Source organism: Trematomus bernacchii, unplaced genomic scaffold (genome assembly GCF_902827165.1).
Source record: "Trematomus bernacchii unplaced genomic scaffold, fTreBer1.1, whole genome shotgun sequence".
NCBI classification, from domain to species: domain Eukaryota; kingdom Metazoa; phylum Chordata; class Actinopteri; order Perciformes; family Nototheniidae; genus Trematomus; species Trematomus bernacchii.
Window position 1 is genome coordinate 359,094 of NW_022987746.1, and position 26,635 is coordinate 385,728.

The window sequence follows — 26,635 nt, forward strand, 5'->3', positions numbered from 1 at the left end:
GCTCGAGATACCAGCAAGTCGTTTCCCATCAAGCATTTCGCTTCCGCAGCCCGTGGAGAGAAACTGCGCCGCCTCGCTCTCAAGTCTGCGGGCGTCTTTGTCCCGCGAGATTTCAACGTCTCATGTAGGCGAGCCTCCAGAGCAAGTCGGACAAAATGACTAACCGGGTGTTTCTCAATCGCGAGTACGCTTGCTTGGTAGCACATGTCTGCCGAGCATCTTGCTTCAGAAGCGAGTCAAGAATACTTCCTGGCATTCGGAAAACGAAGTGTGGAACACGCTAGCAAGTGTGCAGGTGTGCGTCATATGAGAGGCCCCGCCTTACATCTTCCGCCACAGATTTGGGGAAATTGGTCCGTGCGCAAAGCATTGTGGGGATTTTAAGACCGCGAAGTCTACTCATGTGCAGACTCGATATTTCTCCAAACGGAGTACGCCGGGCTCGGTAGATTTCCAAGTATACTGGAGATTGGAACAGTACTTCGGCGGCACTCGATGACGTCGTATGCTTGAAATAGTGGCTCTGAAGCAGCTTTACTCTCGATTGAGAAACACCCCCAATCATGCAACGCACTAGCAAGATGTTGATCGCAATTGCGCAGGTCTGCGCAGGTCTCGCTTGTCTCAAACAAGCCTACTGCCTGAGGAAGGTTATGTGTATTTTTTTTGTCATTAACTTTTTTCGGACCACTTTATTTATTTTGGTGACGATCCGACCTCCATGCTGCTACTCTGGTTCAAACTGCATCCACCAAACAATATGATTTATCTCGACCTCCCCACAAGAACCTAAATCTGACGCGGTGTGAGATGTCTTTTTTAGCTGTTCTATCGTCATTTCCTGCGATCTTCTTCATGCAGTCAGTCAGAATGAATGAATGAATGGGCGTTTCTTTGACTATTTATAGGCAAATATGGGCATTACGAGTCGATTGTGATTTATAAAGGGAAACAGGCGTAGGAAGTGCCGTACGCACTTCCCTCGTCGGTACGCAATGTTTTGTGAATCGGAAAATGGCGGAAAATGTATGTACCTATTTTTTTACTTTGTACTACGTAAGCAACCTTCCCACGTCAATCCTACGCAAGGCGTTATAAATGAGGCCCCAGGTGAGTGAGAAATAAACCTATCGATATAAAGAGAAAGTATTTATATTGACATTCAGAGTAATTATTGATATGTTCTGAGATATATTTGTCAATATTGACTTTTTTTAAATGTGTTAATATTGATTGAAACATTGTATTCGGGTCAAAGTTTAACCGTTGGTCAGTTAATGGTTATTTAGTTCAGCTAAAGTTTATTAGCAGTTTTATTAGCCTGTTTACTGTCAGGTTACTTTGATAATAGTTGTATTTTACAATGAATAGAGTTACTGACACCGGGCTTTTGTATTTCTCCAGACCTCGAAGTGCTTGTTAGTAATTTAATCATCTTTGAATCCTCGGAGCCGTTAGTATTTCTTGTTGGAGTTTAACGGTTTTTAAAACAGGCTGTCGGCTTTCGATCAAACTCCCGGATGTGCGCACTGCGCCGGCCGTTGAAGCCCATATTTGGAATGTCCGTTGCGGCCAAACGGTGGTATTACAGCGTCAGTTACGTCGGTAAATCAGCATATCATTTATTTTTTGAGCTAAATAAACTACCCAGCACGAACACTTCTGTAGTCCTTATTTAAATCATGAGGGGCTAAAAGCTGTAAAATGTTCTAAAATCTGAATCTGAGTTATTTTCTCTCTCCGTTCATCTGACTGACAGAGAGCGGGAGATCAGAGGCGGGGCTTTAAGGGATACTCCACTGCGCATGCTCTATGGGCCCACGTCCGGGTACTTTCTGAAGCTACAGTCGCTCCACTTCGGGCTTCATTCGCCACTGAGAAACTTTCACAGGAATGAACGGAGTATCCAGTTCTCTTTAATACATATTTAACAGGGTTACTATCCACTATTGTACTCCACTACATCTCAAAGGTAAGTATTGTATTCTTTTTACTTACATACATTTTCAGATTCCATTTTCTCATTCCCTTCCTGTCCAGTGAAAAACACTTATCTCCAGAGGACTTTGAATGGTTGTGATTAATTTAAGAATTATGTATTCATTCATGTGCTGTGAAAATGCTCCTTCTTCTTAATCTAAGTAAATTCTTTAAAAAGCCTCTTGGATCAGCTGGAAAATGCATCACAACAAAGCTGGAAAAAAAATGCATTTTCTTCTGAAATAATTGTGAGATGTTCTCACAAGACAGAGCTACAAACATTTGATGATTTTATATAATATGATGCATTGCTGTAGATTAAACAAGCCAATGGTTATCTTAAAAATAAAAACATCTAGAGCAATAAAATGCATCATACACATTAACGCAGCAGTAACATGAATCCACAAACATTATATAAAATATGAACCATACTGCACAGGGTTTGAATGCAGGATGTTTACTTGTACTGGGATGTTTTCATTCTGTGGTATTATGTTTATTTAAATAACTTCGTTGTGCTTGTTTTTAGCTGCATGTCTATTTCTGTTTTACTGACATGTGTACTTGGAACTGTTTTACTCTGAGAGCAGCTGAACATAAAAATAAAATCCCTGTATATGTACACATTCAGGTGACGAGGCTGGTTATGAAACAAGGGAGGAGCTGCAGACAGGTGAGGGTGTGGTGTGAAAGTAGGAAGTCAGACTGCCAGACTCCATTTTACACTTCGTCAGAGCAGGAGGAGAAAAACAGGGTGAGTGTCAAAATCAGGCTCTGCTGTTCTTTTTTAACACATGAACTATTTATTCTGTTGAACTGTATGTCAGAAAATACATATTCTATAAAATCTTCTATAAAAACCTTGGCGTCCAAGGTGATATCTTCAAATGTTGTAAACTTTTGCATTTCCTGGTTTGTGAGTCATCAAAGCAACATAACATGTTACATGTAGCAGCACAACGCAGTCAAAATGGAGAGCAGCCTGTCTGAAGTCTGACGGATTTGTTGTATTGTTACCAAAGTTTATCATTATGATGATTTTGATTGAAAAGTGTGTGTGTGTGTGTGTGTGTGTGTGTGTGTGTGTGTGTGTGTGTGTGTGTGTGGGTGGTGTGTGTGTGTGTGTGTGTTGTGTGTTGTGTGTGTGTGTGTGTGTGTGTGGTGTGTGTGGTGTGTGTGTGTGTGTGTGTGTGTGTGTGTGTGTGTGTGTGTGTGTGTGTGTGGGTGTGGTGTGTGTGTGTGTGTGTGTGTGTGTGTGTGTGTGTGTGTGTGTGTGTGTGTGTGTGGTGTGTGTGTGTGTGTGTGTGTGTGTGTGTGTGTGTGTGTGTGTGTGTGAGACCTGTTTTTTCTCTCAGACTGGAGTGATGAGTGATTTAAAAGACGAGGAAGAGGACAAATTCTCAGTCTCCAGCTGTCTGAGTGAGCGGTCTAAAAGGAAACCTCCAGACTTCAGAGATGAAGCTGGACCCTCAGAGAGGAAGTAAGAGTTTCTACTGTAACCTGACCTGAAGAGGATTCAGCTTTTATGTTATCTGATAATCTGAACTGTTCTTTAATAACAACATTCTTACAGTAAAGTAAACACTGTAGAGTACAATAAAGAAACACAGTTGATTACAGTAAAGAAGTTGAATTGATCTATTGCTGTGCTCAATGGTTTTACCAGCGATAGTAAATAATCTACTTTGGTAAAATCATTTTCACATTTGACATTTAAGACTTTGTGTTAAATCTGTTAAGCACGTCTCAAAAACAGAAAGTTCAGAGCAAGTCCAAAATTCGGTTAAACAGACATTAGACTAACAATATATTCCCAAAGATCTTGATTCTGTGATTAGAATCCTAAATACATAGCTATAATGTGGATTTTAGCAATTAGGGAAAACTAATGTAAAGTGCTTTAAAGGATGTGTTCATCTCCACAGAAGGAAGAGGAAGAGTCCTGTTCCTGTGGAGCAGCAGCTGTCCAGCTGTGCTCTGTGTCAGGACGTCCTGAAGGATCCAGTCTCTACCAGCTGTGGACACGGGTTCTGCAGACAGTGCATCACCTCATACTGGGAGCAGCTACCTCCATCACGAGACTCCTGCTGTCCCCAGTGCATTGTACAAAGTAAGAGGCCGAACACGTTCAGCATCTTTACCGCCGTCTGGGCGCTGGGTGTCTGCATTGTGGCAACTTTTATGAATGCATCGAACCATCGAATCTTCTTCTTGTTGTCTTTTTTTAAATTTTGTGTTAAAATAATTTTTGAGGAACAGCAATATTTTTTCATAGAAAGTGCTGTTTCTGGACGGAAGATGTCAGGCTCCTACTAGTGTCTTCACGTCCAGGATTTTTCTTGTTGAATTTTTTGTTGGGTTTAATATTTTGTTGAAAAGCATAGACATTAGAATATTTTATTTCATTTCAGATGAGGGACGACGGAGACTGATTCTAGCTGTGAGGAACTGCAGGAAGGCTGTGTGAGTCCAAATGTTATTAACTTTATAAACTCATTTAGATCAGAAGTTTATTTCTTCAAATAAACACTTTCAAATGTTTTAAATACTTTTTAGAGAAAAATAAAATGAACACAGTTGTATTTATTTATAATATTTGTTACCTTTTATAGTTTCTTCCCTTTGTATTACTTTGGATGGTGGCGGTGACACCGAGGCATGTCAAACTAATGAAGTACAGGGACTTCCGGGAACATCTTGAAAAAAGCAGCAGCTTAGAAGTGGAGCTCCGTCAGAAGTTATACAAAAATAGAGACAACTAGAGATATTATACGTTTTTAATGCAAAAAAGAGCACTCCTACATGATGAGCTCGTCAACCAGAAACAAAGGTCCCTGCAAACGGGACGTTTCGAAGGAAAAAAGTGATAAACAGTGGAGACCAGCTAGCCCAGCTAACGTTAGCTTAAAAAGTGATAGCAACATTTGCGAGCCGGACCATGAAGTAACGTTGCTGGAGGTATTCGGGAAACTACGTAAGGAGAACCTACCATAATCAAACAAAAAGAACTCTTTGGCGATAAGAACAGGCTGGACTGGATATAAAAGTCCAAATGGGCGAACATGAAGGGAGGATCGGAAAGTTGGAGGACAGAGTTGGCATGGCGGAAGATGTAGCGGGGCGGCAACACAGGGCGCTACGATACCTGCTACACTGTGACATTGCCTTTACAGCCGCCTGCAACGATCTCCAAAATAGACTGAGAAGGAACAACGTGAGAATCTTTAAGGTACCAGAGGGGAGTGAGGGAGGAAACATGGTTGAATTCATTAAAGAACTATTACACAAGGTGCTTAAAATACAGCCACAAATGGACATTAAGATTGAGAGAGAACACCGGTCACCCTTGTCTACACGCAGAGACCCACAGCCCCTCCCAGACCCATCATCGTGAGATTTTTAGATGCAGCGATTAAAGATATGGTGATAAGACAGGCATGGAGTCAGGGACAGGTCTTCTTCCAAGATAAGAGGATATATTTTGACCAGGACTACTCTCCTGAGTTACACAAGAAGAGGGCTAAAGTACATGCAGTCATCAAGCTTAAAAGGAAGGAAATACAGGCAAAGTGCTAATACCCAGCGCAGTTAAAACTCAAGCTGAGCACGGGGGAGAATACCTACTCCACGCTGGCGAGCGCTGCAGCGCTGCCGAAAGACCTGGGAATCGAGGTGCGCATGGAGAAAAGGAATGCACTGAGGAGGAGTTAAAGGAAGGATGGAGGAGCAGCGGGAAGACGAAGAAAGTCAGAGTTAGCTCTGTTGTACATACAGTAATGGTAACAAATATATAGTGAATATAAGATATTGTCACAATCTTATGAAGGACCCAAATGCAGCACTCGAGAAACCAAGGAGTATTAGTAATGTACTTTATTGGTAATAATACCAGAGCAGAGGAATACCAGCAGAACAGTATCAGCCGGATGATGTGCAGGCCGACGAACCAGAGGACAGCGGGCAGAAGGTGAGTCAGGGCCGGGCAGAGGGTCAGGGAGCAGGCAAGGCGGTCAACGTAGGTACAGGCAGGGTCAGACAGCAGGCAAGGCAGGATAGTCCAAGGACAGACAGGATCAGGGAACAGGCAGAGCAGGCAGGTCAGGGACAGGCAGGGTCGGAACCGGGTGGGCAATCTGGGAACAAACGCGTGAAAGACTAGCATGAAGGCAAAGTACGATCTGGCAATGGGTGTGTGTCTGGTGAGGGTTTAAATACTGGCAGTAAAGCTAATGGGTGCAGAAGAGAAAGAGAGTGAGCAAAAACGTGGGTGTGGTTAACAGGTGAGACGGGTGAATGGAAAACTACTGGTGAATGATGGAGCAGACTGTGACAGATATATAAGGTAGTTGTTCCTTATATAAATACTACAAAATAGGTTGTTCTCATAGGTTATTCTAAAATACTATAAACCATTTCTTAAGTTCTGGCGGTTGAGTTCGGAATGAGTGGATTAATGTGTTTTTGGTCATGTTTGCACTTATGTGCTTTTTCCCACTGAGAGGGTAGGTCACACCTCTCTGCCAAAAAGCCAACGGGGATCGGGCACAGCTGAGGTTCAACTGCTGTGGCTGATTGGACAGGTGGAAGTTCAGTTCAATATATATATACAGGAAAAATATCCTGGGACAATTAAAGAAGCTGGAATGTTCTGTAGCTCTGATTCAGGAAGCTCACCTAACCGAAATAGAGCACTTAAAGTTAAAGAGAGAGTGGGTTGACCAGGTCTATAGTGCATCATGTGGGAACAGGAAAAAAAAGGGGAGTAGCCATCTTATTTAAAGGGCCCATGTCATGCTTTTCCGGTTATTACCCGCCCCCTTTGTGTTATGAAGGTTTTTATGCATGTAAACGGTGTGCAGAGTCAAAACCCTCAAAGTACACCCTGTAGCGAGTAAAACTCTAACACAGAAAATACCTCCCCAAAACGCCTCGTTGGAGATACGCAGAGTTGGGTGTAACGCGTTACTGTAATAATATTACTTTTGTCGGTAACGGAGTAGTGTAACGCGTTACTTTTATAATTCAGTAATCACACTACAGTTACTAACATTGCCCCGACACGCGTTACTTCGTTACTTTTATAAAATCAGTCATCACACTGACAGACAAGAGGGGTTTCCGCCGCAGGTTTATATGTACGTAATCTGCGCGACTTGCACATCTCCACGTGCAGTGCTGCATAAACATGGCTGAGTCAGCGATAACTTTCGAGGGGTGGAGGTATGCCCATTATTTTGAGTTTGTCCGAAGAATAGACAGGAATGTGACGGTGAGGTGCAAACTGTGTCCAGGCCAGAAGCTGTTATCCACTGCTGTAAACACCACGTCAAACCTCAACAAACACCTGCAAAGAACACATGCTAAGGTGAAGCTAATAGCTAAGGACCCCCGAACCCAGAGTGAGGATGTTGTGAGTGCGCCGCCGCCGACTCCGAAGCGGCACCAATTAGAATTTGGAGGACCGGTAACCAAAGCAGAGATGGACAGGCTTGTAGCATCCTTCATAGTAGAGGTAATGTTGCCCATTTGCACAGTGGAATCACCATCGCATCGTTCAGAGATATACTGCGCAAAATACAGATAGCAGGAGACAGAGGACAGCCATAGTCAGAGCTATCTGGATCAGTCTTATGCGACAATGGAAACTGAACTAAAGAGAACATTTGAAACTTTAGCAGTCTGCGTGATCTGCCTGTAGGGAGGGGCGGGCCGGCCCTGCAAGTAAAGTAACGAGTAAAGTAACGAGTAAAGTAACGAGTAAAGTAACGAGTTACTTTATGTAGAGAGTAACGAAGTAGTGTAATATATTACTTTTTTTTAAAGTAATATGTAATATGTAATATATTACTTTTTTTTAGTAACGACCCCATCTCTGGAGATACGTCACTGCCCATTTGATTCTTCCGGGTACCGCATGATGTCATGCGGTACCCGGAACAAAATGGACCAATCCGGAAGAGCTATGGCCACACCCAGCGGCGCTGGCCGCACCCTCTGCCAGCCTAACATTTACTGTTGGGAGCTCTGGTTCAGTTCACAATCGATCCAGTCATGCCAATGCCAAGGACCTGTTTCCTGAAATGTGAGGAGAAATCTGAGCTGTTTGTCCTACTGACGGAAGAACCACGACGAAGTCAGTGGTTGAAATGTCTTTTTAACACTGTTCCTTCAGAGGTTCGAAGAACGTTACTGTGTGCGCGGCATTTCACAGACGAAAGCTTCCAAAACATTGCCCAGTTTGAGGCCGGATATGCACAGCATTTGAAACTGAAGGACGATGCTATTCCTAGTTTGTTTGGACCGTTTGGAGCAGGGGAAGATTCGGGTACACAACCTGTAAGTTTGCATTGTTATTTGTGTATTTATCAAACAAGACTGTTTAAATGTGTAAACTGTGTCGGACTGCTAAGCCATTGACACAGTGCTAACTGTGCTAACTAAGTTGCTAGCGTTTCCATATATCAACTCTAATATCAGCAGATGGCCTTGCATACATGTATCTCATAGCAGGAGAATGTCTGCATTCACACACGAAATACTCATAGACAGTATACTCCGGGTGATTTGCCGTACGGTCAGTCGCGAAACGTAATTACATTATAGCTGGCGTAGCGTGTATGCTACCGAGCTAACCAACGGAGCTAGACATGGGTTTGCTCGTGAAAACATTTTTGTTATGCCAGCTACAATGAATGTAGCAGACTACCCGTATAAGATTGCAATTGTAAACACGTTCTTGCTAACCTAATATGAATCACTAGCTTTTGTTCATAGTGGTTTTATTACACTAAACAAGCCCAGCTTACTGGGCTAACGACGTTGCTAGCGTTTAAATATATCAACTACAATGTCAGCAGATGGCCTTACATGTTTGTCATGGCAGGAGAATGTCTGCAGTCACACACGGAATACTCATACAGTATACTCCGGGTGATTAACGTACATTGTGACAGTACATGTACATACTGCATGTATAGCTAACAAGGCTAGCTATACATGCTAGCGGAATTTTTTTTATTCATGCCAGTTACAATGAATGACCGAACGTAGCAGACTACCCGTATAAGATTGCAATTATAAACACGTTATTGCTAGCCTAATATGAACCACTAGCTTTTGTTCATAGTAGTTTTATTACACTACATTATAGTTGCCGTTCCTCCGAGCTACCGTTCATATCGTGTTAGCTAAGGTAAACAAGAAAGCTAGGTTAGCATATTAGCTGGCAAGCTTACTGTGTTGATAAGATAGATGGATTAGATAGATCCACACTCCTACCACAACTACTACTAACGAATCTAAAACAACTAAGTTTCTCTAATATTTTGTGATTTGCATTTGATTTCGTCCAGCCAGATCCTGCCGGAAAATACATCACGGGGACGGGACTACCACACTGAGGCCTCGTCCTAAAAAGCCCCGGCTGCGATAGGCAAGATGCCGACAACGGGGAGGAATGGATGATATACCGTGTATATATGTATATTTATATTTATTTTGTACATTTCTAAAAATAAAGTTGAATGGAAATACTTAGTAGGCCTATCCTTTCTTCCCTGAATTATTTGCTCCTATAACAAATCATTCATATATAGCAAACCATGATTTGATTTCTCATCAAACAGTAGTAGTTTATTACAGGTAAAAATAACTTACTCTTTGTTATGACCGGCTCGTAGGCCACAACGGAAAGACGGAGACATACACGAGTTTACAAAACCACGGCACATTTATTGTGGTAAATGCAGAGATAGGTGGTCGAGGGGAGAGGATCGCCGAGTTCGTCCTTCTGCAGCCGCTTTGGAGAGAGACAGGGGCCGCCGTGTGACTCCGTGCAGCTGGGCTTAATAGCACCTCGGCTCCGGCCAGGTGATCGCGCTGATTAGCCTCTTCAGCTCCACCCCATCGTAAGACCTGCAACACACCTGCACAAAGGCCCTGGGGCCGTCACACTCTTCTATAACAACAGTTGTAGGTACAGTTCGGTTAGTTAGCGTATAAAATATACGGCTGTACCGACGCCATTATAAGACTGATGTTCCGAGAGCGAGCCGAAAAAAGCACTGTTAGACATGGGCGGAGCCTCTCTGGTGGTTGACTAATCAGAACAGAGATGCCGAGCTGACCAATCGGAGCACACTAGGCTCACAGGGAGGGGGGGGGCAAGAGCTCCAACGAGTCGTTTAGTGGAGAGAGTGAATACTGCTGAATACACATACTTTACAGAGATGCTGTATGCGAAACCAATGTGAGTTTGGAAAATTGCACAGTATAAATCTATTTTAGTATACCTCAACAATGTAATTATGATCAGTGGAAATGGCCATGACATGGGCCCTTTAACAAATCAGTATACTACAACAATGAGAAAGTCTTACAGGACATTGAGGGTTGTTATGTTATGGTGATTGGAACGATAGCAGGTCTAAAAATAATCTTAAATGTGTATGCACCAAATGAAGAATGCCCACATTAAAAATAAAAAGATTGCAGCCCTAGTGGCAGATAATGGAGAGGGAATAATGATCATAGGGTTAGGGTTAGACTTCAATTGTATACTGAACAACGAAATGGATAGATTAGCTGTAACGATGAGACCCCTACCTAAAATGTCCAGAAATGTGCTAAACATGATGAGGGAGCTGGGATTAGTCGACATCTGGCGTCATTTGCATCCAAGCGACAGAGACTTCACGTTCATGTCCCACGTTCATGTCCCACGTTCATGTCCCACGTTCATGGAAGTTACTCGAGAATAGATTACTTTTTTGTATTAAAAAAGGACACATACCGAATAAAAGATAGCGTAATTGAACCAATCACAATTTCAAACCACAGTCCTGTCTCTATGAAAACTAATTTAGGGCTAGATAAATGTTTTAAGAACTGGAGACTCAACGTCTCACTACTGGCAGATAACCATATAAAACAGGAAATACAATTGTCTCTATCCAAAAACTTTGCCTTGAATGATAATGGTACTGTCTCTCCTTCGGGGATGCGGGTAAGGCCACAATTAGGGGTAAAATGACCTCTATAGGTTCTAGATTAAAGAAGCAAAGACTTGCGAAACCCTAACCCTAACCCTAACAAGAATTGGAAACAGAAATTAAAAGGTTAAAGAGGGAACATAAGCAAGAAAAGTACTTAAAAAATTGAAGGAATCTAGAATGAAACTGGATGAAGCATTAACATACAAAGCAGACGGAGCCCTCTGGTTCATATAGAAAATATTATGAAATGGGAAATAAGGCTAGTAGATAATTGGCATTTCAGTTTAGGAAAGCCCAGTCCAGCCGCATTATCTCTAAAATAAAAAATCCTGAAACAAACCAGACAGAAACAGACCCTAAAAAATTAGCAGATGCTTTTGCAAAATATTACGCACATTTTTATAAAGGGCAAGATCAGGAATTTAAGAAAGAAAGAATTTGTGATTTTTTAAAACCCCCTCAAAATAAAAAAACTGACAATTGACGAAGCATCTAAATTAGCAGAGCCTATCGGAGAATACTACAAATCCACATAACAAACAATCAAAAATGAAAAAGGGTCGCCACTTATTATTATTTTAATAAAAAAGTAAAATAAATATTTATTTTTTATTTTTTTGGGTACCTGGCTGGCGCCCCCTAGCAGCGGCGCGCATATTTCAGCAGCGGCGCGCATATTTCAGCAGCGGCGCTGCGCCGCCACTATTTGTATATAGGGAAAACACTGATGAGGTAACTGGGCTCGGGTGGAAACAATCAGGGCAGGGACACACACAAGGGTTGCAGTCGAATAGTCCATTTAGCTTAGGAACCTTCCTAATGGAGTGAAATGACCCGGAAGTCCCTCAGTGGCAGCCATGATAAGTACCGTTCGAATTCTCTAAATGAAAGGAAAGGAGGTTTCAAACTTCCTTTATAACCTCCTTTAGCTTAGGAACCACTGGACCTCCCTCACCGAAAGGAGAGGAGAAAATGCTGCCCCACAATGCCTTGCGGCCGCAGCATTTGCCGTCACACAACATTCGGCCGTTCACGGAAACAACCGATTATGAACGAGAAATTATATCATGATATTCAATTCCAACTTTGGTCATGAAGAATATGTTTCTCTGTTGTCCCCGTTCATAAAGCATAAAACAACAGCATCAGAGCACGGTGCAGAGTCTCTAGATGAGTTTACAGTAGTCCCCTCGTTCTTATTAAACATCCATGTTGTAGTCCGCTGTATAGAAAACTGTAGTTTCCATAGTTTCCCCACAGCAGCAGACGCACATTTATGACATCCGCTGGCGCATTTGTGTGTGCTTGCATGCAAGGCTGTGTGATGCGTAGTGCAGTAGATCTGTGGTAGTAGTGCTTGTAGTTAGTGCATGCTGCTTCTGCTTGCTACTCTGCTTTCAGCTACTGCCGCCGGCTAGCCCTCCTCGCGGAGGGTGAAAAGAGGAGCCGAGTGTGTAAGTCTCCTCCTGCTGGTACAAAGCCGCTCCACCGCCAAGACTTCTGCAGTGCCTCCTCGTGGCCACACACGGTAACTGGGTACCGTGAGGTCCCAGGCTAAACTGTAGGGGATCTCGGAGCAACAGTGGGCCCCAGAGGCAAGGCGCGCAGGCCCACCGGTGTGTGGACACGCCCTGGCGCCTGCCAACCACTGTCCCAGCTATGGGCAAATAGCAGGGGCAGATGGGGCTCATAGCCATGGAATGCAACCCATCTAGGAGAAGGACACTCTGAACTAAAACCAGGACTGAGAGGAGTTGCGCCCCCCAGTCCTTAATCAGCATAGTAAAGCCAGCCATGAAGAACAAAGTCATCCCAAATCCTATACTTCCAGCGGCGGCAGTCTGCAGGAACATCGCAGCGGATGGTGATGTATGGAGAATCGGGATGACTGGAGCGACGATGGAGGGCTCGTCTGAGGACGACCTAGAGAGAGAGAGAGCTGGCGCATCATAAACACGTCGGATAGTGAAAGTGCAGTCGGATTCTCTAAAGTACCGCAGTCTCTTCTCCTAAGTCCTTTTGAATTATCCTATCCACTATCCCTTAACCCCGTGACGTTTCACACAGAGGTCAAGGGATAGACGATAGGGATAGACGTTAGGAGCTGATTTTTGGACTATTCGACCGCAACCAAGGATAGGGAGTCAAGGGACCAGAGGCCTGTACTACGAAGCCGGATTTTCGCTTATCGAGGTAACTTCAGGGAAAACTCTGGGTTTCCGGTCCTACGATGCTGGTTCACTTCTTAGCGGGCTAGATCTCCATGGTAACTTATGCTGAACGGCTAACCTGGTCCGGAGCAGGTTTGCTTCCAGGATAAGAAATCAACTCAGTGAAAGCACCGCCTGCTGACCAATCAGAGCTCAGTGTGCGGAGTTTAAAGCATATTACAGGAGAAAGGAAATACAGAAAAACTGCCGTTGCAGGAAAGACGGCCGGCAAAAATCAACTGACTGTGTGAACGTGAAAATGAATAGAATATCCCCTCCCATCTTCAGAGCAATCTGACTATTATAACATTAGCGTTAAGAAAGCTTACTTAAATATCTGCCACAACACAAGTAACCGGATCAAAGTAACATTACGTACAGTCCGCGGCACTGTGAGTGCAGACGTCGATGTGTCCCATTATCATTCATATCATATCACATCATAATGTATCATATATTTCCTTATCTGAGTCAGCTTCTTGAGCCGTATCTGGCCGTGCAACACTCACAGTGTCACATACTGTATGCAGAAGTATTATTTTAAGCAACACATTAAGTTGACGAAACACTCGAGTCAAATGTAATTAAAGTCAGATCCTGTCTTAGACGGGGCAGTGATATCATAAACCTGTTAATGTACGCATTCAAACACTTTTTCTTTTACCAGCTGTATTCACCTTGCAGGTGCAGCTATGTGGCTTTTATCCTGGATAAAGTGTTTAAGTCATGGATGTTTAAAGTTTAACAATATAGAAGAATATTTTATTAGTATTGCAGAAAAGTGCTTCCCAACTAAAAAGCATGTCTCTCACTTATGTAAGAGGCTCTTGGCGGACGACTCCCAAAATACCTGGAATGTTAGAGAGAAATGGGAATTAGAAAATTAGGTTTTTTAACACTCCCTTTGACGGCAAGTCTACAAATGAGAATGGACTCCTTTATCAAAAGGTGGAACGGTGTTAAAAGATACCTAGATGTCTAGCTAGTTGAAAAGGTTTTTAACTTAATTGAGTTTCAAAAGAACATTATGGAAAATGTCCCCGTGTAACCGATCCTGCTAAAGATGTCACTCCTTGTGTAAAATGCTTTTATTTATTTGTATTTAATTTACTATTATAAATGTATTTGTTATAATTATCTTATTTATTCCTTATTTTAACTTGTAACTATTTTACTTTAATTTATTTTTACTTTATTTTATTTCATATTCTGTTTTACCATATTATTATTTGTCATTTGAATGGAAAAGTCCTATGTCTAATGAAGTACTTTAGAGGTTTTGGTTCAGGTTTCATCAACAGCATTTGATCACAACATACAGCAGTATTTTAGAGTAATCTGTGATTTTAGTTATTAATATCTTTGCAGTTTCTTCATCTTTAAATCAGAGACTCGGGTAATACCCGATTTGACCACAATGCTTATTATGGATCTTGCTGAAAGAGAAGAGCATTAGAGTCCTCAGTAGCTCGCCATCGGGACACCAGCTGGGGTCTGATCAGCCCCGGCTGGGTCACCTGGAGGAGGGTGTAGAGGTTGAAAAACCCGAAACCCCCGATGATTCCAGAAACACCACTGAAGATGTGTTCTGATGCATCAGTAGATGTATGTTGAGAGTTTATAATAAGCTCTAACAGGCTGGCAATGCATTTATCATATAAAAAAATCTATTAAATGGACTAACAGTGAATGTTAATCAGTCAAATGTTTTTTATCAAATGCTTGAAGGTATTAAAACGTTTCCTCTTTTTTTTATAATATCACATGTTGTACGATATCTGATATTATAGACTTTCTGGCTGTGGACTCTCAGAAACTGAATGTGAAGTTGTGGCCTCAGCTCTGAAGTCTGACCCCTCCCATCTGAGAGATCTGGACCTGAGTTACAACAAGCTGCAGGATTCAGGAGTGGAGCTGCTGAGTTCTGGACTAAAGAGTCCAAACTGCAGACTACAGACTCTCAGGTCAGTTCACTGACTGCAGTTCATACAGATTTGTTTGTGTTTATGATTTAGAACATTTAAATTATTTCATATTCTTTCTGTTTTGCTAATGGTGGAATATTTAGCAGAATAACAAACATTATAGAAGGTCAATGTGTGAGAAGAGAGTGTTTGAGCTTCCACAGACTCACACTGTGCTCCATGAGTCAGTGAAGATGCTTTCAGTACTGAGGAGCTGAGAGGGAGATGAATGATTTCAGGTTAGGTCAAAGATCTGATGACAGAGAGAAACTGCTGCAGAGAGTTTGAGCTCAGATTATCTTAGATTTATATCTACGTCATTGCTGAAAATAACACACTGTTCAGCTCTGAACAGATTATTAAACTGTTAGTTATTTAAAGAAAGTTACATCATGTATTCTTTATTCAGACTAGTGACTCTCAGTTCTCCATCTTTAACTTCTGTGCTGAGGTTAATATGTGAGAGTTGTGTTGACTCTGAGCTGCAGACATCAGGCTGATATTACTCTGATCCTCACTGAGTGTCTTAATGCTAAAGTCTATCTTCTTCTTCTGTGGTTTAGTTCTTTGACTGTGGCAGAGCAATGACGAGCGTTAGATTTAAGGAAACATTCTACACTGCGTAATTCACTCTGAACCTCTAACACCTGAAATTCAATTTATATTTTTCATCATGTTTTAATTAAATTATATAAAAAATACTTAAACATAATTACTCCCTAACAAATGTATTCAGTATACAAACAGGAACATTGTTTTCTAAAGTTATATCATGTTTTCTTTATTCAGATTGTGGAGCTGCAGTTTGTCAGAGATCAGCTGTTCTGCTCTGATCTCAGCTCTGAAGTCCAACCCCTCCCATCTGAGAGATCTGGACCTGAGTTTCAACTATCTGCAGGATTCAGGAGTGAAGCGGCTGAGAGATCTTCTGGAGAGTCCAGACTGCAGACTGGAGACTCTCAGGTCAGTTCTTCATCTTTAACTTCTGTGCTGAGATTAATATGTGAGAGTTGTGTTGACTCTGAGCTGCAGACATCAGGCTGATATTACTCTGATCCTCACTGAGTATCTTAATGCTCGAGTCTAATTTCTTCTACTCTGGTTTAGTTAATTGACTGTCTCAGAGCGATGTTGAGCTTTAGATTTAAATATAACAAGAAAAATACAACACTGCATTTCACTCTGAACCTCTTAAACATCTTATATATATTCATCTTGTATTCTCTATCATGATTTTTAATAAATTACATTAAAATACATGAATACAATCCCACCCTAACAAAGTATTCAGTATTTTTTGTTTCCAGAGGTGGAAGAAGTACTCAGATTATTTACTCAAGTAAAAGTAGCAATACTGCAGTGTAAAAATACTCAGTTACAAGTACAAGTCCTTTATGAGTAAAAAGTTATAACATCCTTTCTCTGCCACTACCTGCTTTGATGTCTCAACTGTAGGGACACCTGTTTCGTCAACATTATAAATCAAGTTTGGAGAGAATGTATGCCTGTAAAACAAACCTAGCTGAACTATTGAATCATGTGATCTCTTTCACAAGCACCTGCTGAACCCTTGTCTTGTTGTCCAGTTGTTTGGTACAGGAATGTTGTTTCTGTCTGTAATTCAAAGGCCAGTTCACAACATCTCTTTGGAGTAAGGCCATGGAACTGGTCAGACATTTTTTTGTTCTAGTCTGCAAGCTACTCTTCTCTGCTGTTGGCACTAAAGCAGGGGTCTCCAACACGTCGATTGCGAGCTACTGGTAGCTCGCAAGCCCTCAATTAGTCGCTCACCAAACAAATCCAAAATGTAAAAAATACACCAAAAATAAAGGAAATGTAATTAAAAGAATCTACCCTATGCATAAACGAAACCTCAATCATAGCTAACTCTATCTACTTACTACAACTCTATATCTATCTAACACCCCTCCTCCCCCCACCCCCACAATGAATATCGACCAATCACGTTCTTGCTTGATTTGCGGGACCAGCGTTGCAGTCTGGAAGATATATTGCATATTTATTGCACTTGACGCACACACACGCATGGCGTAATTTCCACTGGGGACAGTCCCCCCCACTTTTCGGACTGGGTTATCTAAAGCCAGTTGAGTAGCATTTGAAATGTTTTGGCTCTATGAGACCTGATGTACTTATATGATTCTGTTTTCTTCAAGTTTGTATCTTCTTGGTTGAATGCACTTATTGTAAGTCAGCTAAATGCAATGTAATGTAATGTAATGCTGTTCCACTGTACCCTACTATTTCCACTTCCTGTCCTCCTTCCTTTTTAAGTATCTACTCAGGGTTGACCTGTCAATATTTCTGTCTTTTGCCACTGCTCTGATGGATTCTCCAGCCTTGCCATGAGTGGCTGCTCTCTCTATCTCCTCACTCTTTCTCTTGGACTCTCTTGGCATGATGGGTTTGATACAATGTTTAAAACATAAAAAACACATCAGTTGTGTAAAACTACATTTAAATACAAGGTTATACTACCGAGACTTAACTTAAAGGGGACCTATCATGCAAAATGCACTTTTGTACGTCTTTTATACATGAATATGTGTCCCCGGTGTTCCAGGGAACTCACCAAGTGTCAGAAAACACAACCCTCTCTATTTTCCTCCATACCCAAATCTCTAAAAAAGGGGCTGCAACGGATCTGATAAAAACTGATCCAGATTTGAACACTGTCCTGACGTCAGGACGGTGTAGTATATATGCCAGGCCTCTAGATGGTGCTGTTCTCACAGAATCAGCCCTTGCAAAAACAGAGCTAACATTTTTCAAATTGAGCAAAATGAGGCATGGCTAAAATGAATGATCTGTTTGGTATTTTGAAAAAAAAAAAGTATAAATATGCCTTATATAGGTATGGTCCTACACTATATTATTCAAATATAGCATGACAGGTCCACTTTAACTCCAGTGACTCAATGGGGGATAAGTATACCCACTGTCTCAATTTACCCACAGCATTTGGCTCCCTTTTCCCCACAGCCACTTTTTGGGGAAAAATACTGTCTAGCTTAGTCAATTCTGCTAATCTTAAACTACATTATTCATATGATTTTACACCTTGCTCAATAATTATACCTGACATGTTGAAATGTTACTTTGAAAAGTAAAAAACTTGGTTTATTGTGTAAAAAAACATATTTACCACTTTAACATGTGCTTCTCTCCATCACAGTGAAATATAAATGATGAATTTATGGTCACATGACAACAAATGTGCACAGTTGCCTAGATACAGGGGTGGGTCAATTTACCCACTGGCTCATCTTACTCCACTCTCCCCTGCTGGGTAGTTTAACTTTTATAATAATGTGTGTCGATTTATATTTGTTATTAACTAAATCTGCAAAGTAACTAGTAACTAAATATATAAAATAAGTTTAGGGAGAGACAAGTACAACATTTGCCTACAAAATGTAGTGGAGTAAAATGATAAAGTAGCATTGTAGGAGCCAAAATGCTTGTTTTGCCATTGCTTATTATTTCTATTATTATCTTTATTTGTTTACACCATGTTTAATTCTTATTGGTTATCACTGGGAATTGTCCCATGGGTGTGGTTTATTGCCATTAGGTCACCTGTTGGATAGCGGTTTTGTGTATGACTAAGAAGACAGGCTGAATATCTCTGACACTTTCTGTTGACTGTGAGGTCCGGACTTGGATATTATTTATTTTGTTTCATTATGAAACATTGTAAAATCTAACTACAGTACGGACTCTTGTATGGAACGCATCACAGTGAAGAGCAAAGTTTAAGCCTCTCAGCGGCATAACTCATAGGGAGTTTTGCTGCTACTAGCATAATGTTAAAATACTGAAGTAAAGTATAGGTACATATATCTTTTACTAATAAACACTACTTGAGTAAATGTCCTTTGTATATTTAACCACTGGCTTTTTCCAACATTTTTATGAAGCTACATGATGCTGATACTGACTGAAGATTTCAAACTGAAGATGCTGTGATTTGATGACTCCACTATTTCTAAAATAAATAATGTTGATGTTTTTCTTCACATTTCTTTAAAATTCATCCTGGCATATTTGTGATCTTTGTAAACGTTGTGATCTTGAGTTGAATCAGTTTCTGTGGGTTTTTATTTGTCTGGCTGCACATCATGAGTTAGTGTAGATGGAGCAGAGTTTCAGATGTGAAGTCTTTTTATTGAAGTAGCAGCACGTTGTCTTTAATATTAATGAGAGCTCTTTTTCTCTTTTTGTATCTTACAGTTTTTAACCTGTTTTGAGTTTGCACTTTCTAAACTTTTTCAGCTCTGAACAGATTATTAAACCTGGAGTTATTTCAAACAGGAACTTTGTTTTCTAAAGTTACATCATGTTTTCTTTATTCAGACTGACGGACTGCAGCTTGTCAGAGATCAGCTGTGCTGCTCTGGCCTCAGCTCTGAAGTCCAACCCCTCCCATCTGAGAGATCTGGACCTGAGTTACAACAATCTGCTGGATTCAGGAGTGGAGCTGCTGAGTTCTGGACTAAAGAGTCCAGACTGCAGACTGAAGACTCTCAGGTGAGTTCTCTGACTCTCTTACTGCTGGATATCTCATGTGTTTCATTAACAATTGAACCTGATACTTGTACATGAATATACTACATCCATACAATTGTATACAGTATGTAGTTTATTTCATATTTGAATTTGTCTTACTTTAATAATCGTACTACATTTAGTCTGCAGTCATAAAGGTTGACTGTTCCTTCAAGGAAATACAGTATGTTAGTGATCCACTTTTGGTTGTTAAGCAACATTTAATTTTCAATCTTTAGAATAAAGACGGTAATCAGAATTTATATTATTTTTGAATTGATAAAGTTTACTTTCTGAAGTATACATGTTTTTCTTGCTTCCCATTCATTTCAATGTGTTTTCACAGATAATAAACAGAAGGCTGATATTATGATGATCCACAATAACAGAATGACAGTCACTGTAATTCAGGGGAAAGTTCATTGATTAGGACGCAGTAATGTTGAGCTACACATATTAAACCTGAACATCTGATTGGATTATAAACTGATTTTTATCCTCATCATGTTTTCTTTATTCAGACTGTATAACTGCAGGTTGTCAAAGATCAGCTGTTCTGCTCTGGCCTCAGCTCTGAAGTCCAACATCCATCTGAGAGATCTGAACCTGAGTTACAACGATCTGCAGGATTCAGGAGTGAAGCTGCTGAGAGATCTTCTGGAGAGTCCAGACTGCAGACTGAAGACTCTCGGGTCAGTTCACTGACTCTCTGTTACTGCTGGAGATCTCATGTGTTTCATTAACAGTTGAACCTAATGCTTGTACATTTATTTAGTGTATGTCATATTGTTCATATTTTTATTTTTATTGTACTACATTTAGTCTGCAGTCATAAAGGTTGACTGTTCCTTTAAAGGGGACCTATCATGCAAAATGCACTTTTGTACGTCTTTTATACATGAATATGTGTCCCCGGTGTTCCAGGGAACTCACCAAGTGTCAGAAAACACAACCCTCTCTATTTTCCTCCATACCCAAATCTCTAAAAAAGGGGCTGCAACGGATCTGATAAAAACTGATCCAGATTTGAACACTGTCCTGACGTCAGGAAGGTGGCGCTACGGCTATTGGGCCAACTCCACCAATCAGGAGGAGACAGCCACGGCCATTGCCGTTCGAAAGCTCTGGAGACGCTGTAGTACATATGCCAGGCCTGTAGATGGTGCTGTTCTCACAGAATCAGCCCTTGCAAAAACAGAGCTAAAAAATGTCAAATTGAGCAAAATGAGGCATGGCTAAAATGCATGATCTGTTTGGTATTTTGAAAAAAAAAAAGTATAAATATGCCTTATATAGGTATGGTCCTACACTATATTATTCAAATATAGCATGATAGGTCCACTTTAAGGAAACATTTTAGATATCCACTTTTAGTTTTTAATGTAAATGTAGTTTTTCAATCTTTAGTAAATGGCCTCGTCTAAATAAAGAAGGTAATCTGAACTAATATTAGTTTGACATTGATAAACTTTACTTTCTGAAGTATAAATGTTTTTCTTGCTTCCCATCCATTTCAATGTGTTTTCACAGATAATAAACAGCAGGCTGATATTATGATGATCAAAGTCCTTCAGTTATTGGATTGGATTATAAATTGATTTTTATCCTCATCATGTTTTCTTTATTCAGACTGAGGTACTGCAGGTTGTCAGAGATCAGCTGTGCTGCTCTGGCCTCAGCTCTGAAGTCCAACATCCATCTGAGAGATCTGGACCTGAGTCACAACGCTCTGCAGGATTCAGATGTGAAGCTGCTGAGAGATCTTCTGGAGAGGCCAGACTGCAGACTGGAGACCCTCAGGTCAGTAAGGGGTCTCTGCTGGTTCAGCAGTATTGTATGAAACACAGGGAGGTGTTTCTCTCACTGGGGAATCACAACAGATCAGTCATGTTACCCACTGACTGCAGCTTATTTATTTGTCATTATTCCACAAATAATATATTGTAAACTGACAATGCAAAGCCACATACGTATTCAGATTTTTAACGGATATAAAGGATTTAACAGAGGAGTGAACAAGTTAGTCTGTTTTGTTTCCTGTCATGTTTTTAGTTTCTAATGACTGTTACTTCCTGTAATGCAGCTGAGAGCTGTAGCAGTCGTACTGTTTGCAGAGAAGATATGATGGGATGTAAAGCATGAGATCAGGACTCTGAAGCTGACTCAAAGAACAAACACTTATTTTAAACTTGATCCAAAACTGTTGGGTTGTGTTCATCCCTACAGGATCAATGGTGAGACGATCAGAGCCAAGATCCAGAAGACCTGTGAGTACTGAAACCATATCCTCCATTCATCAAGATATTGTACATTTTAAATCTGATCTTAAAAGCATGCCCTCATAGAACAACAAAACATTTGTTTTAATTCCATTTTCATTTAGTTGTTTAAAGGTGGGGTAGGTTTTTTGGAGAAACCAGCTCGAGTGCGCTAGGATTTGAAAATACACAGCCGGAAAAAATCTGCCACTTCCTTACAGAGCCCCTCCTCCAACACACACGAACGCGCACATGACCAATGAGGGCACGAGATAAGTTTGGTCGTGCTTTTTACAGTACTACGGCTTCCACAGATGAATTTTTGTTATGGATTTTTCTTCAGATATTCATTGCTATCGGGATGTTAAGAGCATTCCATGGAATATAACAAAAAGTGTATCTCGAGCCGGTTTCTCAAACTTACCTACCCTACCTTTAAGATTTCCCTTTCTTTAAGTTTTATTATTATAATTTTTCTCTGTCACTTCTTCTCTCAGGTGACTCTGATGTGGAACAGGAAGTGAAGACCGACAGAAAGGTGAGCAGTTATACAGAGTGAAGTTTATTTATTATTGTTTCATCACTGAATCAAATGTAATTATTGCTCATTATTGTTTCCGGGATCCAGAGAAAAATGCGAGCTATTCATAAACATAGACTAGAAAACAGTACATTTTGTAAAATTAAGAAATATATTTAATTATGTACCATTATGTACTCATCTGCTGTCCTGCCACAAAGTGCTGTGATTGGCTGGTGGGCTACAGTGGTTGCTCAGCGCTATCTCACATGTTAACCCGTTAATGACCAAAAGATGAGAGGAGCAGTTGTTGAGTTTATAGAGGTTTCACCACTGAATAAAATGTCATAGCTGTTCATTGGGATCCAGACAAATCTCAGTCTCTGTTTTATTTTATATTTTCTACTTTCTTGTTTATTTCTAGTCTTTTAATTGTTATTGTAAAATGCCTTGTCTTTGTATGCTGCTGCAACACAAACATTTCCCAAATTGGGATCAATAAAGTACTTCCTATCTTTATTATCTTATCTTATCTTTTAAAGGGCCCATGTCATGCTTTTCCGGTTATTACCCGTCCCCTTGTGTGTTATGAAGGTTTTTATGCATGTAAACGGTGTGCAGAGTCAAAACCCTCAAAGTACACCCTGTAGCGAGTAAAACTCTAACACAGAAAATACCTCCCCAAAACGCCTCGTTGGAGATACGTCACTGCCCATTTGATTCTTCCGGGTACGGCATGATGTCATGCCGTCCCCGGAACAAAATGGACCAATCCGGAAGAGCTATGGCCACACCCAGCGGCGCTGGCCGCACCCTCTGCCAGCCTAACATTTACTGTTAGAAGCTCTGGTTCAGTTCACAATCGATCCAGTCATGCCAATGCCAAGGACCTGTTTCCTGAAATGTGAGGAGAAATCTGAGCTGTTTGTCCTACCGACGGAAGAACCACGACGAAGTCAGTGGTTGAAATTTCTGTTTAACACTGTTCCTTCAGAGGTTCGAAGAACGTTACTGTGTGCGCGGCATTTCACAGGCGAAAGCCTCCAAAACATTGCCCAGTTTGAGGCCGGATATGCACAGCATTTGAAACTGAAGGACGATGCTATTCCTAGTTTGTTTGGACCGTTTGGAGCAGGGGAAGATTCGGGTACACAACCTGTAAGTTTGCATTGTTATTTGTGTATTTATCAAACAAGGTATCTACCATGACTGTTTAAATGTGTAAACGTGTGTCGGACTGCTAGCGTTTCCATATATCAACTCTAGTATCAGCAGATGGCCTTACATACATGTATCTCATAGCAGGAGAATGTCTGCATTCACACACGAAATACTCATAGACAGTATACTCCGGGTGATTTACCGTACGGTCAGTCACGAAACGTAATTACATTATAGCTGACGTTCCTAGCGTGTATGCTACCGAGCTTACCAACGGAGCTAGACATGGGTTTGCTCGGGAAAACACTTGACACAGTGTTTACTGGGCTAACGACGTTGCTAGCGTTTAAATATATCAACTACAATGTCAGCAGATGGCCTTACATGTTTGTCATGGCAGGAGAATGTCTGCAGTCACACACGGAATACTCATACAGTATACTCCGGGTGATTTACCGTACGGTCAGTACATTACAGTTGGCTAGCTAACGAGGCTAGCTATACATGCTAGCGGAAAACATCGTATTCATGCCAGTTACAATGAATGACCGAACGTAGCAGAATACCCGTATAAGATTGCAATTATAAACACGTTATTGCTAGCCAAATATGAACCACTAGCTTTTGTTCATAGTAGTTTTATTACACTACATTATAGTTGCCGTTCCTCCGAGCTAACGTTCATATCGTGTTTGCTACCAAGGTAAACAAGAAAGCTAGGTTAGCATATTAGCTGGCAAGCTTACTGTGTTGATTAGATAGATGGATTAGATAGATACACACTCCTACCACAACTACTACTAACGAATCTAAAACAACTAAGTTTCTCTAATATTTTGTGATTTGCATTTGATTTCGTCCAGCCAGATCAGGAAACTCCTGGCGTATCTGGCGGACAACACACACACGGGATGACCCACTCTGATGCCTCGTCCTAAAAAGCCCCGGCAGCCGATCGACAGCCAAAGCTGCGATAGGCAAGATGCCGAAAACGCCTATAAGGGGAGGAATGGATGATATACCGTGTATATATGTATATTTACACATGTTCATTTTGTACATTTCTAAAAATAAAGTTTGATGGAAATACTTAGTAGGCCTATCCTTTCTTCCCTGAATTATTTGCTCCTATAACATATCATTCATATATAGCAAACCATGATTTGATTTCTCATCAAACAGTAGTAGTTTATTACAGGTAAAAATAACTTACTCTTCTATAACAACAGTTGTAGGTACCAGCGACATGCAGTCAGGGGAGGCAGGGGAGGCAGAGCCTCACCTGTCATACTCCAATGTAACGGAAAAACAACTAAAGAAAAACTAAATAGTAATAATAATAAAATGTCTCCACTGATCTGTGTTGTAAGTGTGATTTATGTATGATTCCAATCGCTTTTTATAGTCAAAATCAGCAAATTTGCCGAGCTCCGCTACGGGAGCGATGACAAGTGAGGCAGGGACGTGCTCTGCCTCTCGTAAGCCCACAGTAACTTGCTGGAGCACGGGCACTAATTTAGCGCGGGCACTTATTTTGTGAGCGCGCTCCAGCCAGTTACTGTGGGGTGAGGTGAGGCACAGATGAGATCTGCCTCACCTCAGAATGCGTCACCCCACAGAAACTGGCTGGAAAGCGGGCCCTAAGCGCATGCCTGTTACCATCTCACTGTAGGTCACCAATGTAATGTTTGTAGATCCCTTTATTACATTTATCCTCGCCATCCATAGTCTCTAAATAACTTATTTCACGTATATATGATATTTAGGCCCGCTGGTCTCATCATACAACGGCAATAAAAAAAGCACCAGGGGAGGCAGCCATAACCTCTGCCGCACTGAAGGGGGCACACGTGAGCCCACAGGTTCTTGTTGACAGTAGACGCAAACAATAAACTAGACTTTTGAAACTACAGGAAGATAAGGAGGACTTTTACAAAAAAGTAATAGAGATTGTTGTCCAGAAGGATAGCATGGACTTCATCTTCAAGTCAAGGTAAGACCACAATTGTAATGAAAATGGGATCTTACTAAGAAAGAACAATCCAATATTTAGATTTTGGGTATCCTTTTGTTGAACGGTCTGTTTAAAATGAATCGAAGCATCAGACTAAAAAAGCTTTTGAAAATAACCGAATATTTCGATTAAGGTCAAAATATAATATTTGTAAATCTGACTCAGTGAGTCAGTGCCTCACCAGCCATGAACCTCACCGCACGTCACTGGTAGGTACAGTTCGGTTAGTTAGCGTATAAAATATACGGCTGGACCGACGCCATTATAAGACTGATGTTCCGAGAGCGAGCCGAAAAGAGCACTGTTAGACATGGGCGGAGCCTCTCTGGTGGTTGACTAATCAGAACAGAATGGCCGAGCTGACCAATCGGAGCACACTAGGCTCACAGGGAGGGGGGGGGGGGGGCAAGAGCTCCAACGAGTCGTTTAGTGGAGAGAGTGAATACTGCTCAATACACATGCTTGACAGAGATGCTGTATGCGAAACCAATGTGAGTTTGGAAAATTGCACAGTATAAATCTATTTTAGTATACCTCAACAATGTAATTATGATCAGTGGAAATGGCCATGACATGGGCCCTTTAAAAACCTGTTTGAAATCAACAATGAACAGAGAGGAGGAGGATCTTTTTTACTCATTTCAATTTCTGATTTGGTTTTCCGATGTTATGCTCTGGAATTGTAGTTTATGTTCATTGAGTTGAACTTGATTTCTATTTAAAATAACCAACTTTGTGTCTATCATAGCTCCAGGCTCCAGTTTCCTTCTCACCTGAATCTGAATCTTCATACAGGTAATCCTATAATCTGTTCCTACTACTTTTTTTATGTAAGTATTTATATAATCATCTTTATTTGATGTCATGCCTTTTACCGTGAGGTATTGCATTCAATCTCTGTCCAGGAGACATATATCTTATAATGGCTCTATGCAGAGGTGGGAGTAAGTCCTACATGTGCAC

At 41.0% G+C, this 26,635-nt stretch overlaps 2 protein-coding genes across 2 annotated transcripts in view; both read left to right on the forward strand.

The window, feature by feature from the left end:
• Positions 1–1,894: 1,894 nt before the first annotated feature.
• On the forward strand, positions 1,895–20,403 carry LOC117496444 (NACHT, LRR and PYD domains-containing protein 12-like; the record flags this gene model as incomplete). Its single annotated transcript, XM_034148114.1, has 8 exons — positions 1,895–2,737; positions 3,339–3,463; positions 3,909–4,093; positions 4,395–4,446; positions 14,977–15,150; positions 15,940–16,113; positions 19,528–19,701; positions 20,241–20,403. Coding segments are annotated over exons 1-8 (1,245 nt in total), but the record flags the coding sequence as incomplete, so codon positions are not given.
• Positions 20,404–22,491: 2,088 nt separating this feature from the next.
• Positions 22,492–26,635, forward strand: part of LOC117496464 — a 63,438-nt gene continuing 59,294 nt past the window's right edge. The window contains exons 1-2 of the mRNA XM_034148139.1: positions 22,492–22,515; positions 26,421–26,467. The gene's annotated coding sequence lies outside the window, so the exon portion shown is untranslated. The remainder of the gene's footprint in view (positions 22,516–26,420; positions 26,468–26,635) is intronic.